Raw genomic sequence first — 14,169 nt, 5'->3', positions numbered from 1 at the left:
ACGCGTTGGGAGAGTGGGCGCTCGCCTCAGAGCGCCGGCTCTCCCGCGGGATTTACTGTATCGGCCTGATAGTGACTTGAGACAGTCTTGATGGCTGGCTGCATGCCCATTTTGAAAATGTCCAGGCCTATATATGACAGATGTGCCCTATCTGTCCCAAATAAACCTATGTATTAACATAAGAACATGCCATACTGGGTCAGACCAAGGGTCCATCAAGCCCAGCATCCTGTTTCCAATAGTGGCCAAACCTGGCAAGAACCCGAAAACTAAGTCTATTCCATGTTACTGTTGCTAGTAATAGCAGTGGCTATTTTCTGAGTCAATTAATGGACTTCTCCTCCAAGAACGTATCCAATCCTTTTTTAAACACAGCTATACTAACTGCACTAGCCACATCCTCTGGCAACAAATTCCGGAGTTTAATTGTGCATTGAGTGAAAAAGAACCCTCTCCGATTAGTTTTAAATGTGCCACATGCTAAACTTCATGGAGTGCCCCCTAGTCTTTCTATTATCTGAGAGTAAATAACCGAGTCACATCTACCCGTTCTAGACCTCTCATAATTTTAAACACCTCTATCATATCCCCCCTCAGCCATCTCTTCTCCAAGCTGAAAAGTCCTAACATCTTTAGTCTTTCCTCGTAGGGGAGATGTTCCATTCCCCTTTTCATTTTGTCGCCCTTCTCTGTACCTTCTCCATCGCAGTTATATCTTTTTTGAGATGTGGCGACCAGAATTGTACAATCGGATTGTGATACATTACAGGAGGACCTTGCAAGACTGCAAGACTGGAAGATTGGGCATCCAAATGGCAGATGAAATTTAATGTGGCTAAGTGCAAGGTGATGCATATAGGGAAAAATAACCCTTGCTTTAGTTACACCAGGGGTCAGGAACCATTTTGGCTGAGAGAGCCATAAACGCCACATATTTTAAAATGTAATTCCATGAGAGCCATACAATATGTTTAAAACTAAACACAAATAAATGTGTGCATTTTATGTAAGATCACACTTTTAAAGTACAATAAGTCTCTGAAAATATTACACCAGGTCTTAAGACACCAATACATCTCCTATTAGGAAAACGGACCAAGTCAGGCTGCTATAGAGTCCTACACAGAAACTACACGCCAGCAGAAAACCTCACCTGAATCACGTGCTGTCCCTCACCTAACATAGAATAAAGAGACCAAAACGCATAACAAGAAGCATGCAGAAAAAACTGAATTGGAAACTGCAACAAACCAGAGTCTCTGTATGCAGTGTAACAAAGGAAAAAAGAAACATCACCCAACCTTACAAAACAAATCAAGAAATATAAAATCATCAGCAGTAAAACTGTACTAACAAAAAGAATATATTTCGAAACAGCTGATGAGTGGAATATCCAATAATTAAAAACTCATATAAAACATTTCCAGATACCAACAAAATATTTCAAAATAGCAGACACAAAGACCCAGTAATGAAAAATAATAAGGATACAAAAATTTTTTTGCTCTGCATACCTGGGAATGTTTGATATCCAGGTGTCCTGAGATTGTTCTGAATTAGCAGGAGGCGGGGTGGTTTGCTTGGAACTTTCTCCTCTCTCAGTCATATACCAGTGCTCTCTCTCACACTGGCTCTCAATGACACACCTATACCCACATGCTCTCAGTACTCACATATACACATGTTTTTTCTCTCTCACTTATATAGGCTCTTAATTACACATTTACACACATGCTGTCTATCTTTTCACGCTTACACACACACACAGGCTTTCAATCACATAAATACATGCTGTCTTTTTCTCTCACACACGACTCTCTTTCTCTCATTTACACACAGGCTCTCAATCACATACTCACATGCTCCCTCACCTAAATCAGCTCTCAATCACACACAGACACACATGATCTCTCTCTTACTTATACACAGAGGCTCTTAATCATACATACACATGATTTCTCTCACACACAAAGGATCTCAATCATACATACATACTCTTTCACACAAACAGGTTTTCAATCACAAACTTACACATACAGGTTCCCAATGGTAAACTTACATTCATGCTCTCTCTCTCTCTCACAGGCAGGCTCTCAATCACAGACATACTCTCTTTCACATATACAGGCTCTCAATCATTCACATACATGCAATCTCTCTCACACACACACACACACACAGGCCCCCCCAGCTCTCAATCATTCACATACATGCAATCTCTCACACACACACACACACACAGACACAGGCCTCCCCAGCTCTCAATCATTCACATACATGCAATCTCTCTCTCACACACACACACACACACACCCACTCACACAGCCCCCCCCACGGCCCGGAAGAGGAAGTGGAGAGTATCGGGTGCCTGTGCGGCAAGAAGAGGCCACGCTAGTGCGCTCGGCATCGGCCTGAAGAAAAGAAGACTGCAGCGCGGCTCGGAGGAAAATGAAGAGGTTCAACCGCGGCCGATGGGACTCCGCCTCCGCGAGGGCTGAAAATGAAGAGGTTAGCGTTGGGAGGAGGCTGCTGCTGCCGCGAGTTCCCGGGGTGGGGGTGGGGGAGGGGGAGAGAGAGTGAATGAGCGAGGGCGGAGTCCCATCGGCCGCGGTTGAACCTCTTCATTTTCCTCCGAGCCGTGCTGCAGTCTTCTTTTCTTCGGGCCGATGCCGAGCGCACTAGCGTGGCCTCTTCTTGCCGCACAGGCACCCGATACTCTCCACTTCCTCTTCCGGGCCGCGGGGGGGGGGGGGGGGGGGGGGGGGGAAGAAGAGAGCACGCCAGTGCCGCTGACTCCAGCTGTCCTGCCGCGTTCCGCCCGGGCTGACAGCATTTTAAGCCCGGGCGGAGGAGGACAGGGGAGCAGCTGGGTCAGCGGGAAAGAGTGGCGACTGTCTGCGAGCCAGATGCAGCCCTCAAAAGAGCCATATCTGGCTCGCGAGCCATGGGTTCCCGACCCCTGAGTTACACAATGTTAGGTTCCATATTAGGAGCTACCACCCAGGAAAAAGATCTAGGCATCACAGTGGATAATACTTTAAAATCGTCGGCTCAGTGTGCTGCAGCAGTCAAAAAAGCAAACAATGTTAGGAATTATTAGGAAAGGAATGGTTAAAACGGAAAATGTCATAATGCCTCTATATCACTACATGGTGAGACCGCACCTGGAATACTGTGTATAATTCTGGTCACCGCATCTCAAAAAAGATAAAGTTGCGATGGAGAAGGTACAGAGAAGGGCTACCCAAATAATAAATGGGCTAAAACAGCTCCCCTATGAGGAAAGGCTGAAGAGATTAGGGCTGTTCAGCTTGGAGAAGAGACGGCTGAGGGGGGATATGATAGAGGTCTTTAAGATCACGAGAGGTCTTGAACGAGTAGATGTGAATCGGTTATTTACACTTTCGAATAATAGAAGGACTAGGGGGCATTCCATGAAGTTAGCAAGTAGCACATTTAAGACTAATTGGAGAAAAGTATTTTTCACTCAACGCACAAAGCTCTGGAATTTGTTGCCAGAGGATGTGGTTAGTGCAGTTAGTGTAGCTGTGTTTAAAAAAGGATTGGAGAAGTTCTTGGAGAAGTCCATTACCTGCTATTAATTAAGTTGACTTAGAAAATAGCCACTGCTATTACTAGCATGGAATAGACTTAGTTTTTGGGTACTTGCCAGGTTCTTATGGCCACTGTTGGAAACAGGATGCTGTGCTTGATGGACCCTTGGTCTGATTCAGTATGGCATGTTCTTATGTATGGATAAATAGAATGCATAGAAAGTGTTAAGAAATTACTAGAAAATTGTCTTGTCTGGGTCTCTAAACTAGACATAAGCAGACAATGGTCTCTTATACATCTACACAGCTCTGTGAACAACTAGCAGTGATACAGAAGTAGTAACAAAAGGCAGACAAAACTCGGACTGGCTCAAGTTGCCTTTATAGGTTGGCGTCAGCTGCTGCTTCTAATCAACTCATATGACTCAATACTGACATTTTAATCAAGAAAAATCACGCGGGCAGATATTACTCTAACATCTACCATAATAAAAATCTATACCAAAACAAGGGTGAAAAAGAAAACACCCATTCTGTCTTATCTACAGACGGAGGAATTACCTTTATGCTTTAGTGTCCATGGCTCCTTTCCTCTCAGTATCCAATAAAATATCCCAGTGTAAATTATCCCTCCATAGAAGCCCAGCGGGCTATGGCAGGAAGGCCTGATGTTCCTAACCGCATAGAGCTCCTTCCACACCCAGGACTTCTTTAGATTCTCCTCATACTCTGGTAAATACAGACCTAATAAGAGATTACAGTGAAGCCCATTAGATACAAACTAGATACAGCCTAATTCTGAATGGCATTTTGGTTTAAAAACATTTAAATGACCTAACTTTAAACATTTCTGGCTGCTTAGTACAGGATCTGGGTAACCGTGCAGCCTGTTCATGTTGTTCATGTCTCCTACTTGCATGCCTTGAGTAGGCATGAGAGAAAAGCTGCAGGGATCAGTCGGAATGGGCTGAGTCCTCAGTCTCGCTATGCCCTTGAGCACAGAACTGGTGGCACGAAGGTGAGAGAAAGGGAGGGCACACTGCCCATCTTCTTGTTTCCCTTCCACTTCATTTTTGGCCACTTGTGCTTTTAAATGAACATTCTGTACAAAATATTAACACTTCTGTATTCCCCTGGATTTGTTGAAATTCTGATTTTGTTTTTATGCATGATGCTTTACTTTACTTTATATAGAACTTCTAATGTTTTGTTGTACATTATTTTAGTAGGTCCTATCTGAAAAAGTGGTTTATGAATTTTCAAGTTAAATGAAGTTCTATATTTTTCTAAAAATGTTTAGAGACTGGGCTAGTCCAGTAGTAGTGCTGCCTACTGCCATACAAGGACCTAGCTTCAAGTTCTGGGTCAGAGCTGCTGTGGAGGTAGCATTCTCAGCCCTGGAGATATCCCAGTCTTGCACAAATGCAATACATAGTGGCTGGATTTCAGGGCCCAACTGAACGTGGTAAACTTTTATCTATCTACACCCAGTGAGTGGTAACCATTGTACCTGTATCCCCAACCAGGGAGAAGTCATCATATCACCAGTGTCCCCTCCAAGGGAATGATGGTACCAGTACCAGTATTCACGGAGGAAGTGATAAGATGGAACTCCCTTGAGGTACTTCTGGCTGATGTGGGTAGCCACATCTGAGTTACTGAATAGCTATGCCGGCACCAGGAGTGCAGGCAAAAGATCGGTTCCTTTTTTTACCCAACTATTTTATTTTGTTCTTACACTTGTTACCAGCCTAACAAATGATAAAGGTGTAGCCTTGAGGAAATCACTCTAACAGGGTTACAGTGACTTCCTGTTCTGGAAGCAATTCTGATGCACTCCAACATCAGAGGGGGGGGGGGGGGGGAGGGGGGTGTTATTTGTAACCAGCTGCCAATTTATGGAGTAGATCATTTATCAGAGGTTGTTAGAAATGCATGCACTGCAGCATTTTCATATTCATCCTACAGTTACGCCAAAGCACAGATTTACTGGCAATCAAAATGAAGTTTTCATTTGCTTTGAATTATTAGCTAGATAGTGCAGTCTGCATTTTACCTTTCATTGGCGACTGCAGGTTTTCATTAGTCAGCTGCTTGAAGATGGTTTCTGCAGCCAGCATGCCACTCTTCATCGCAGTGTGCGTGCCTTTGATCTTTGGGACATTCATAAACCCGGGACTACAGCCAACCAGCATTCCGCCCGGGAAGGAAAGCGTGGGCAAAGACTACAGGAGCAAAAGGGTTTGGTTCATCAGCACAGGAGATGCTTGGAAATGCTTCCCTTCATGTAATCTGAAGGGTTTACCTTTAACAACACTTTTCATTCACTGATGACACGGCAGGAGTTCACGGATGCCAGTGACCATACAAAGCTATTATTAGAGCTACTCATGGAACAGGACAGAAGATCAACACCGTTTTTAACCTGAGAATGAACATGTGTTACCTGAAAGTTCCCAACTTGGAACAAATTAGAAATTTTAAAGTTTGTTTTAATAGGATTTAAAATTGAAAACATTTTTAGGAGTTGTAAGCTGATTATTTACCTATCAAGCAAACTTCTAAACATCATTACTGTCAGAGGAAAAAGTCTTAAAATAAGTTGACTGGGGGTTTAGGTATTGGCATGCCTTGGCTACAGTCTAGCTGGGAATGCATTCATCAGCACAGGAACTTAAGAATTGAGTGCAGACTACAAACTGGGGCCTAGGTACTAATCATTTCCCACACAACAGGAAATCCTTTAATATAATCGGGCCAATGTGCTGCAGCAGAAAGCTGTGATGTAATACAGAAAAGCTGGATAAACCAGGGAAAAGCAATCAAGGTCTTGGAATGCCCCGGCTGAAAAACTGTGCTCCACGTTTCACCATCAATATAGGAATATGGAGGGGGCTGAACAAAGTGCTGCATTCAGCCATAAACCTAGTACTTCATGTTACTGGTAGACAACAGTAAAAGTTTACAAGCAGCTTAAGTCCAAAGGCAAGGGATCAGGGAGGCCATGAAGGGAGAAGAGTCTGAAATGAAGCTGAAAGGAGGTACAATTAAGGGCACTATTAGGAAGCACTATGTTTGAGGCAGTGGTAGAAAAACAATAATCGACACACAAAATTTGGGTGGAACAGACTCAAGAGCTACATAAAGGCCAGTGTGACCTCCACTTTGCCACCAGCTGCATGGCAAGCCTGCAAGGAATGGGCTTGACTTGGGCACTGCATTCCTTGTGGATTTCCCCTTCCCATTTGCTCTAACTATATTGGTTGAAAGTACACATGCATTTCATACTGTCATTTAGCACAACCCAGCAAACAATCATGGCAGCAGTCAGCGTCGTACAGTAAAGACTGAGACCCGACAGAAGATTCTGGCCTAACCCAATAATCCTGTTGAAGTGCTGCTTTAAAGCAGATAATGAAGGACCTAGACATGGACCAAAGTAGTAACACCAGTTAGCAAACACGAGCAAAGAAAAATGACTGAGGGGCACATGCTCTCACACCATAAATAATACTTACTGTGATATTAACATAGTATCACCAAACCAATATGATGTATTTAGACTTGTAGTACCCTTGTATTTTCAAATTTAGTAAAATTATTTTCAACTTAAAATCTTACCTTTTTTCCTTGCACATTTGTAAAAATTAAATTGTGAACATCTGGCTCTGCTGCGAACATAACCTACTACTGATGGAGTTAGTGGCCATGTTTCCAGCTTCCTGCCATAAATGTCCTTTAATTCCGGCAGGACCTTCACTATGACCACATTAATGGTGAGGATCCTGGACACTGAGTTGCTCTAGGTAAATACTCAAACCATTGTAGGCTTCTGAGCTTCTAGAATTTCATGGTGTACCTATTTCTTTCTGTGCTTGTAGGCGATAAGGGTTGTGCTCTCTCCCCCACCCCACCCACTGGCCTGTCTGCTAATCCATTCCTTCCCAATATTTAAAGCAGACGCATTTTGGATGTTCAGTGCATGTCATAAGAGCATTTGCTCCCCAATCACTTCTTCCTTAGAAACAGCAATGAAAACAGAAGATTTGGCCTTGGTTCCGCATTGTCTTCCCCAAAATGGTTTCCTTTCAATTCCTCCTCAGTCTGACTTGGGAACTAGTTTAACTGACTTGCAGCATGAATGTTAATTGTATTAAACACACAAGTTACACCTTTGCAAGATCAGCTTAGTTGTCAATCAGTAGAAAATGATGGAAATTCTAAGGGTGAAGGAGGTATCAACAAATGCTCCTTAAATAAAAAAGTTTCTATTGCTTCCCCTCCACCGTGTGGCCTGTCTCTACATATCAAACCCACGTACTGGGCTCTGTTAACTACAACAGGGAGCTTAACACTCTCAACCAGTGTCAGAAGGTAGGTAGAGCATGAGAGGTAATGTAGCAAATGAATGTAAGATGCAACACAATTTAGCAAAATCAGAAAGCCAGTCAGGATGAGATCCTATCTGAGAGTTATTAATTATAGTATTGTGCATACCACAATAAAAGGATTTATTAAAACAGAGTTCTTCCCCTAATTTGGGGCTTTGCAGGTGCCATGTTTGATGGCTAGACTTAAAAGTGTGTGTGTGTGGTGGGGACGTGAAGTCAGAGAGAGAAAAAAAAAAAAAAGAACACAGCTAAAAAGTAATTTTCTCCTGTGAAGACTGTATAGTGCTCTGTTTTAACAAGATAAACTGAAATACTCTCTCGAAGTGTAATGACCTGAGTCAGCAGGGCTACTGTGCCTCTTTATAAACAACCAAGTGCAGCTCGACATCTGGAAAAATTGCTTCATTTGGTCTAAAGTAGTGAAAAAGAAACTGCTTGGTTAGATTACCTGGAAACCCCCTTCATTGAGGGCTCTGGCTCCGTAAGCGATCCTCTTTCCGCCCTCCAACGTTGGTACCACACTGGGGTGATGCTTCCATTTCTGGAACTCTCTAAAGGGATTCAAGTATGGATTCTGATAGTCTAAACCAACCTTCAAAACAGAACAAAAAAGTAACCCCTGGTTCTAAAAGAGGATGCATATTTTGCTGATTTAAAATGTTCCGTTCCAACATTTTAGCCAACAAATAAAGTATTGCAATTACCTGGTTAGCTTTTCAGGTAAACAATTAAGCTCTACCTCTAACTTATTAAAGTTCCAGCCTGCCCCGCAAACTAACAGCAACAATTAAACTCTGAAGCTAACCCTTGAGAGAAGTCAATTATGGAGCTACACCAACACACATCTGAGCTATGTAGAGAAATACTTGAACCTAGAATATAAGAAATTGAAAATATAAGATTTATGTTTCATGGACTAAACATCCAAACAAATGACTACTTCCACTTCAGGAAGCAGGCAAAAGCTTGGCTTTTCCACCAGCCCTTTAATGCCAAAATCTTACCTGTGGAAACATGCACTGAAAAAACGTCCGTAAACTGCCAGTGCACCACTTGAAGTGCCTGAACACGCTGCTAAAACATACTGTTTGGTTTGAGATGCTTACGTTTTTCAAGTTAAGTTCATTCTCTTATTATGTGCAGTAGGCATTAATCTTGTTTTAAATTTTAGTAACAGGAGGCACCTTGATTGTAAATATCACTGCCTTTATCATAAGGCTTGAGATAACTGCGCGGAGTGACAGTTAATACCATAAGAAGCTTGCTGGGCAGACTGGATGGGCCATTTGGTCCTTTTCTGCTGTCATTACTAAGTCATTATGTAAATAATCCTGGATTATGTGTTGCCACTTTACTACTTTGTCCCTGCCCTGGGTGAATTTCTTATTCAAAAAGGTGAGTAATAAATCCAAATAACAAATATAAATAATTAAGAGCGAACGGGCACTTCAACTGATGCAAATAAGCAGACATTTAATGCAGACAAAAAAAAAAACCAGCTTGAGAACACTTTCACATATTGCTGGCGCCAGACCAAACACAAGGTACTAGCTGCAGCCATCTGAAAAACAGGAAGAGTGCTCCTTTGCTGGAAATTTCTCTTCTGTCTTCCTCTGCAGCGTGGGAGGACACGTGGCAGATCATGTGAGAAAAATCACCTTCCACAGTGGTATACAGAGACATGCATTCATTTGAAATGCCATTTCCTTAGCGTTTGGGTAGGTCAGTTCCAAGGAGTGGGTTATACACCTCTGCCAGCAAAAGCCGACGCCGCAGCCATATAATCCCGCCCCGACATCAGCCCGCCCGCCAGTATTCTCATGCTCCAGCATATGGTGGACATGCATGTCCCTTCAGGGGAGGGTCTGAGTATAAAAAAAAAGGAAAAGAAAGAAGAAGGAATCGAAAGGCGATAATGGAAAGACAAGAGTACTGCTTGCCTTCTGAGGTGATACCGTTCGGTCCCTCCTTCTGGTAGCATCGACTGCTGCAGACCAGAAATTCCAATAGCGGTGCAAGCCGAGAGAGGCTCAGCGGTGAAGGCTTTAGCCCTCTCACCCCCCCCCGTAGCCAAGACCTGTTTCCGAAAGAGGCTTGGTTGTGAAAGTTTTATCCCTCTTCCCCCCCCCCAATTAGCCAGAACCCATTTCTGCTCTCTGCCAGGGAAGGCTGAGCTCAGGTAAAAGATTTTTGCTATATTAAAAAAAAAATAATAATACAGCACAGAGAGGAAAGCAAGAGAAAGGGTCTGTTACCTCAGCATCCGCCTGTCCCGCTCACATCGCTGGGGAGTTCGGTGAGGAGGCGGTGCAGGCATGGCGGGTCGAGCAGCTTTTTTACTAGGCCCTGCTTCCAAGGCTTTCGTTTAGCATGTGAAAGGCCACAAGATGATTTCATGTCTTTTTCCCCGCTGCGGGCCATTGGTGAGCTCCTGCATGCCCAGTTGTGCCCCTAACGTTGATGTCTTTTTTGGGACAAAAAAAGAGCTATATAGCACTGCTTGCCTCCTGAGAGATACCCTGTGGTCTCTCCCTCAGTAAAGTGCTTCAATCCGGTAGCCTTGAAGGACCTAGCCCTAATGTGCGATTAGCGGCTGCAGGCTGAGAGAGGCTCGGTGGTGAGGGCTTATCTCGCCCCCCACCCCTGAGGCCGAGTCTCGTTCCAGTTCTCAGCCAGAGGGCTGAGCTCAAGTGAACATTTTTTCTTATTTAAAAAAAAAAAAAAAAAAAAAAGGAAAAAAATCATAGGCTAGCCCTCTCACATTTCTAGGGAGTTCTGTGAACTGAGGAGGCAGTGCAGAATGGCGGGTTGAGAAACCATTTAGCTAGGCCCCGCCTGTAGGCTTCTCTCTTTTTGAGCACGTGGTAGGCCACGATGTGTTTGTGCGCATTTTTGTGCTGTGGGCCGTTCGTTGTGCGCCCATATGAGCATCCTGTTTAGGTGCCTTGGTGTACTGGCTGCCTAGTTGGTGCTTATCTATTTGTGCTGCATGCCACATTAGGGTCATTCAGCTGCAGCTTTACGTCTGTGTCAACGTTGCCTGGATGCTCAGGGCGATTTCCCCCCCTGATTTTGCCGGTGATGGTCCATCTCCAAGGTCTGTGGGGACTGGGATCAAGGGAGACACAAGGGTATCCCCTTCCCTTGATTGATCCATGGGCCAAATTGTCATGAGCTACTAGCTGTCAGGAAGTCTGGTTTGAGCCTGTGGGGCCAGTCTTCTGTATCGGCAGTGCCTACTATTTATTTATTTATTTACTTTTATATACCGGTGTTCGATTTTACATATACTAGAGTTGGTCTATAAGTTCCAAGTCCTCCCCCGCTGATTCCACAGGTCAAGCACCATGACACAATTCAGCCTGACTAAGCTCGAATGCAGGTGAATCAAAATGGTACAGATGTTGATGGGGAACATTTTCACACCTGTGGAGTCAAATTAAAACTACTTCGTTTCTTTCTTAGAAATGAGTTGCTGAGATGGGTCTTCAGTGCCTGAGAGACCATCGGAGTGGCTGGGACTGGCTCCTTGGGAATGTAGAAGAAAGTTCCTATTTTGGTAGCCAAGCAAGGCTTCTTGTTTCTTTCCCCTCTGGGTTGCACTCCAGGAGTTGACTAATCTGGAATGGAGAGCACCAGATCCTCTTATAAAGGAGGACATGTCTTGGTAGGTTTATACACCCCTTGGATCCGCAGTCCAAAGAGTAGTTGCGTTTCCCTTGGGTGGATGCCCTGGTATGTTCTGTCACGAACTGTACCACCACTGTACCTCCTATCCTGAAGGATACTCAAGATAGGAGGCTTGAGGCTATCCTAAAGCAAAGCCTTTGAGGTGTTTTTGGCCATATAGGGGAGGTTCTTCCCAGAGGTCCCGTTCCTTTAGCAGATCTCAGTCCTTTTGCCCCAAGGGCCTCAAAAGGAAACGGATTCTGGAGGTGGAGCCCCTATGTCTTCCAATAAAGGCTTACAGGCTCACTCATCGGTTCAGGAGATAGGTGGCATCTATCCCATTTTTACACAGGTGGGTACAGATTGCTTTGGATCAATGTGTTCACAAAGCTTTTTGGGATGAATATGCTCTAGAATTTTTTTGCATTCCTCCGGCTGTCTTCATAAGAACATAAGAACATAAGAACATAAGAAATTGCCATGCTGGGTCAAACCAAGGGTCCATCAAGCCCAGCATCCTGTTTCCAACAGAGGCCAAACCAGGCCACAAGAACCTGGCAATTACCCAAACACCTAGAAGATCCCATGCTACTGATGCAATTAATAGCAGTGACTATTCCCTAAGTAAACTTGATTAATAGCAGTTAATGGACTTCTCTTCCAAGAACTTATCCAAACCTTTTTTGAACCCAGCTACACTAACTGCACTAACCACATCCTCTGGCAACAAATTCCAGAGATTTATTGTGCGTTGAGTGAAAAAGAATTTTCTCCGATTAGTCTTAAATGTGCTACTTGCTAACTTCATGGAATGCCCCCTAGTCCTTCTATTATTCGAAAGTGTAAATAACCGAGTCACATCTACTCGTTCAAGACCTCTCATGATCTTAAAGACCTCTATGATATCCCCCCTCAGCCGTCTCTTCTCCAAGCTGAACAGCCCTAACCTCTTCAGCCTTTCCTCATAGGGGAGCTGTTCCATCCCCTTTATCATTTTGGTTGCCCTTCTCTGTACCTTCTCCATTGCAACTATATCTTTTTTGAGATACGGCGACCAGAATTGTACACAGTATTCAAGGTGTGATCTCACCATGGAGCGATATAGAGGCATTATGACATTTTCCGTTTTATTAACCATTCCCTTCCTAATAATTCCTAACATTTTATTTGCTTTTTTGACTGCTGCAGCACACTGAGCTGACGATTTCAATGTATTATCTACTATGACGCCTAGATCTCTTTCTTGGGTGGTAGTTCCTAATATGGAACCTAACATCGTGTAACTACAGCTAGGGTTATTTTTCCCTATATGCAACACCTTGCACTTGTCCATGGTCTCTCTATCTCCCCTCAGCAGAGGGTAGAAGTGATAGTAACGTTACAATGGATGTTGAACCTGAAAATGGCAATTCCCGTTCCTGAATCACAGAGATATACAGTCCGTTATTCCATTTATTTGGTCATGCCTAAGAAAGAAGGGTTGTTTCAACTCATACTGGAGGCATACTCCCATTCATTGGGAACATCAGTGGTCCGTTTTGCTATTTGTCTTTACCAGTTGCAGGTCTTGCCTTCGGGCTAGCTATGGCACCCAGGACCTTTTCCCTAGGTCATGGTGGCGGTAGCGGCAGCTCTCCACAAGGAGCACATTCTAGTTCTCCTCTATCTGGACAACTAATAGATTCGTACCAAAACCATGGAAGAAAGCTTCATGCTTCCTGCAAAGTGGTCCCTTACTACAGAACTAGGCTCAGTGGTGAATCTGACCTAGAGTGATTTGCAGCCATTTTAGACCCTATAGAATCTCGAGATTCAGTTCAATACAGTCTCGGATTCATAACTTGATGCTGTGACTTCAATCCCTGTGGAACCTTGTTTGTCCAACCATGGGGTCTTATTATATAGGTCCAGGGGTTGATGGCTGCTGCATTAGAAGTGGTTCTCTGGGAGAGGATACATATGTGCCCTCTTCAGTGCCCGATTTCCTGTTGGAGTCCGCAAAGAACTGTGTATTGAGGCTGTTCCTCCCATTAGAGGTGATTACAGGCAGATCATCTTAGGAAAAGAATTTACCTGATGCTGCCAGATTGGTTGGTAATCATGACAGATGCGAGCCTCCGGGACTGGGGGGCTCACTGTCCGGAGTTGGTGGTGCAAGGGTGCTGGAATGCAGCACAGCAGCAATGGAACATCAACAAACTGGAAGCACGAGTGTTTCGGCTGATTTGCCAGCGATTCACCAAGATGCTAGAGCAGCTTCTCCTAAGCATATTTGCCTTTCTTATGGCTGGAAAGAACAACATAGAGCCAATTTCCTGATCAGGAGAAACTTGGACCTAGGAGAATGGGAGCTGGTGGACGAGACCTTCTGCTCCTGGTGAACAGCTGGGGCCTATTGGATCTAGGTGAACTTCAACAACAAGAAGATTCCACACTTCTTCAGTCGCAGGCAGGACACAAAAGCGATGGGCAGCAATGCTCTTTTTCAGGAGTGGCCATGCTGTATGCGTTTCCCCCTGCCTTTGATAGGCAGGCAGGTCCAGAAGATTGCAAGT

General features: G+C 44.1%; 1 protein-coding gene across 1 annotated transcript in view; it reads right to left on the bottom strand.

The window, feature by feature from the left end:
- Nucleotides 1–14,169, bottom strand: part of ETFDH (electron transfer flavoprotein dehydrogenase) — an 81,484-nt gene that overhangs the window by 17,505 nt on the left and 49,810 nt on the right. Inside the window, exons 9-11 of the mRNA XM_029616515.1 lie at nt 8,394–8,537; nt 5,611–5,779; nt 4,116–4,298 (exon numbers count right to left, since the gene is read on the bottom strand). Of these exons, the coding sequence (XP_029472375.1) occupies nt 4,116–4,298; nt 5,611–5,779; nt 8,394–8,537 (496 nt within the window). The remainder of the gene's footprint in view (nt 1–4,115; nt 4,299–5,610; nt 5,780–8,393; nt 8,538–14,169) is intronic.

The sequence above is a fragment of the Rhinatrema bivittatum genome, chromosome 1, assembly GCF_901001135.1.
Source record: "Rhinatrema bivittatum chromosome 1, aRhiBiv1.1, whole genome shotgun sequence".
Lineage (NCBI taxonomy): Eukaryota > Metazoa > Chordata > Amphibia > Gymnophiona > Rhinatrematidae > Rhinatrema > Rhinatrema bivittatum.
This window is presented reverse-complemented; position numbering and strand designations above follow the sequence as displayed.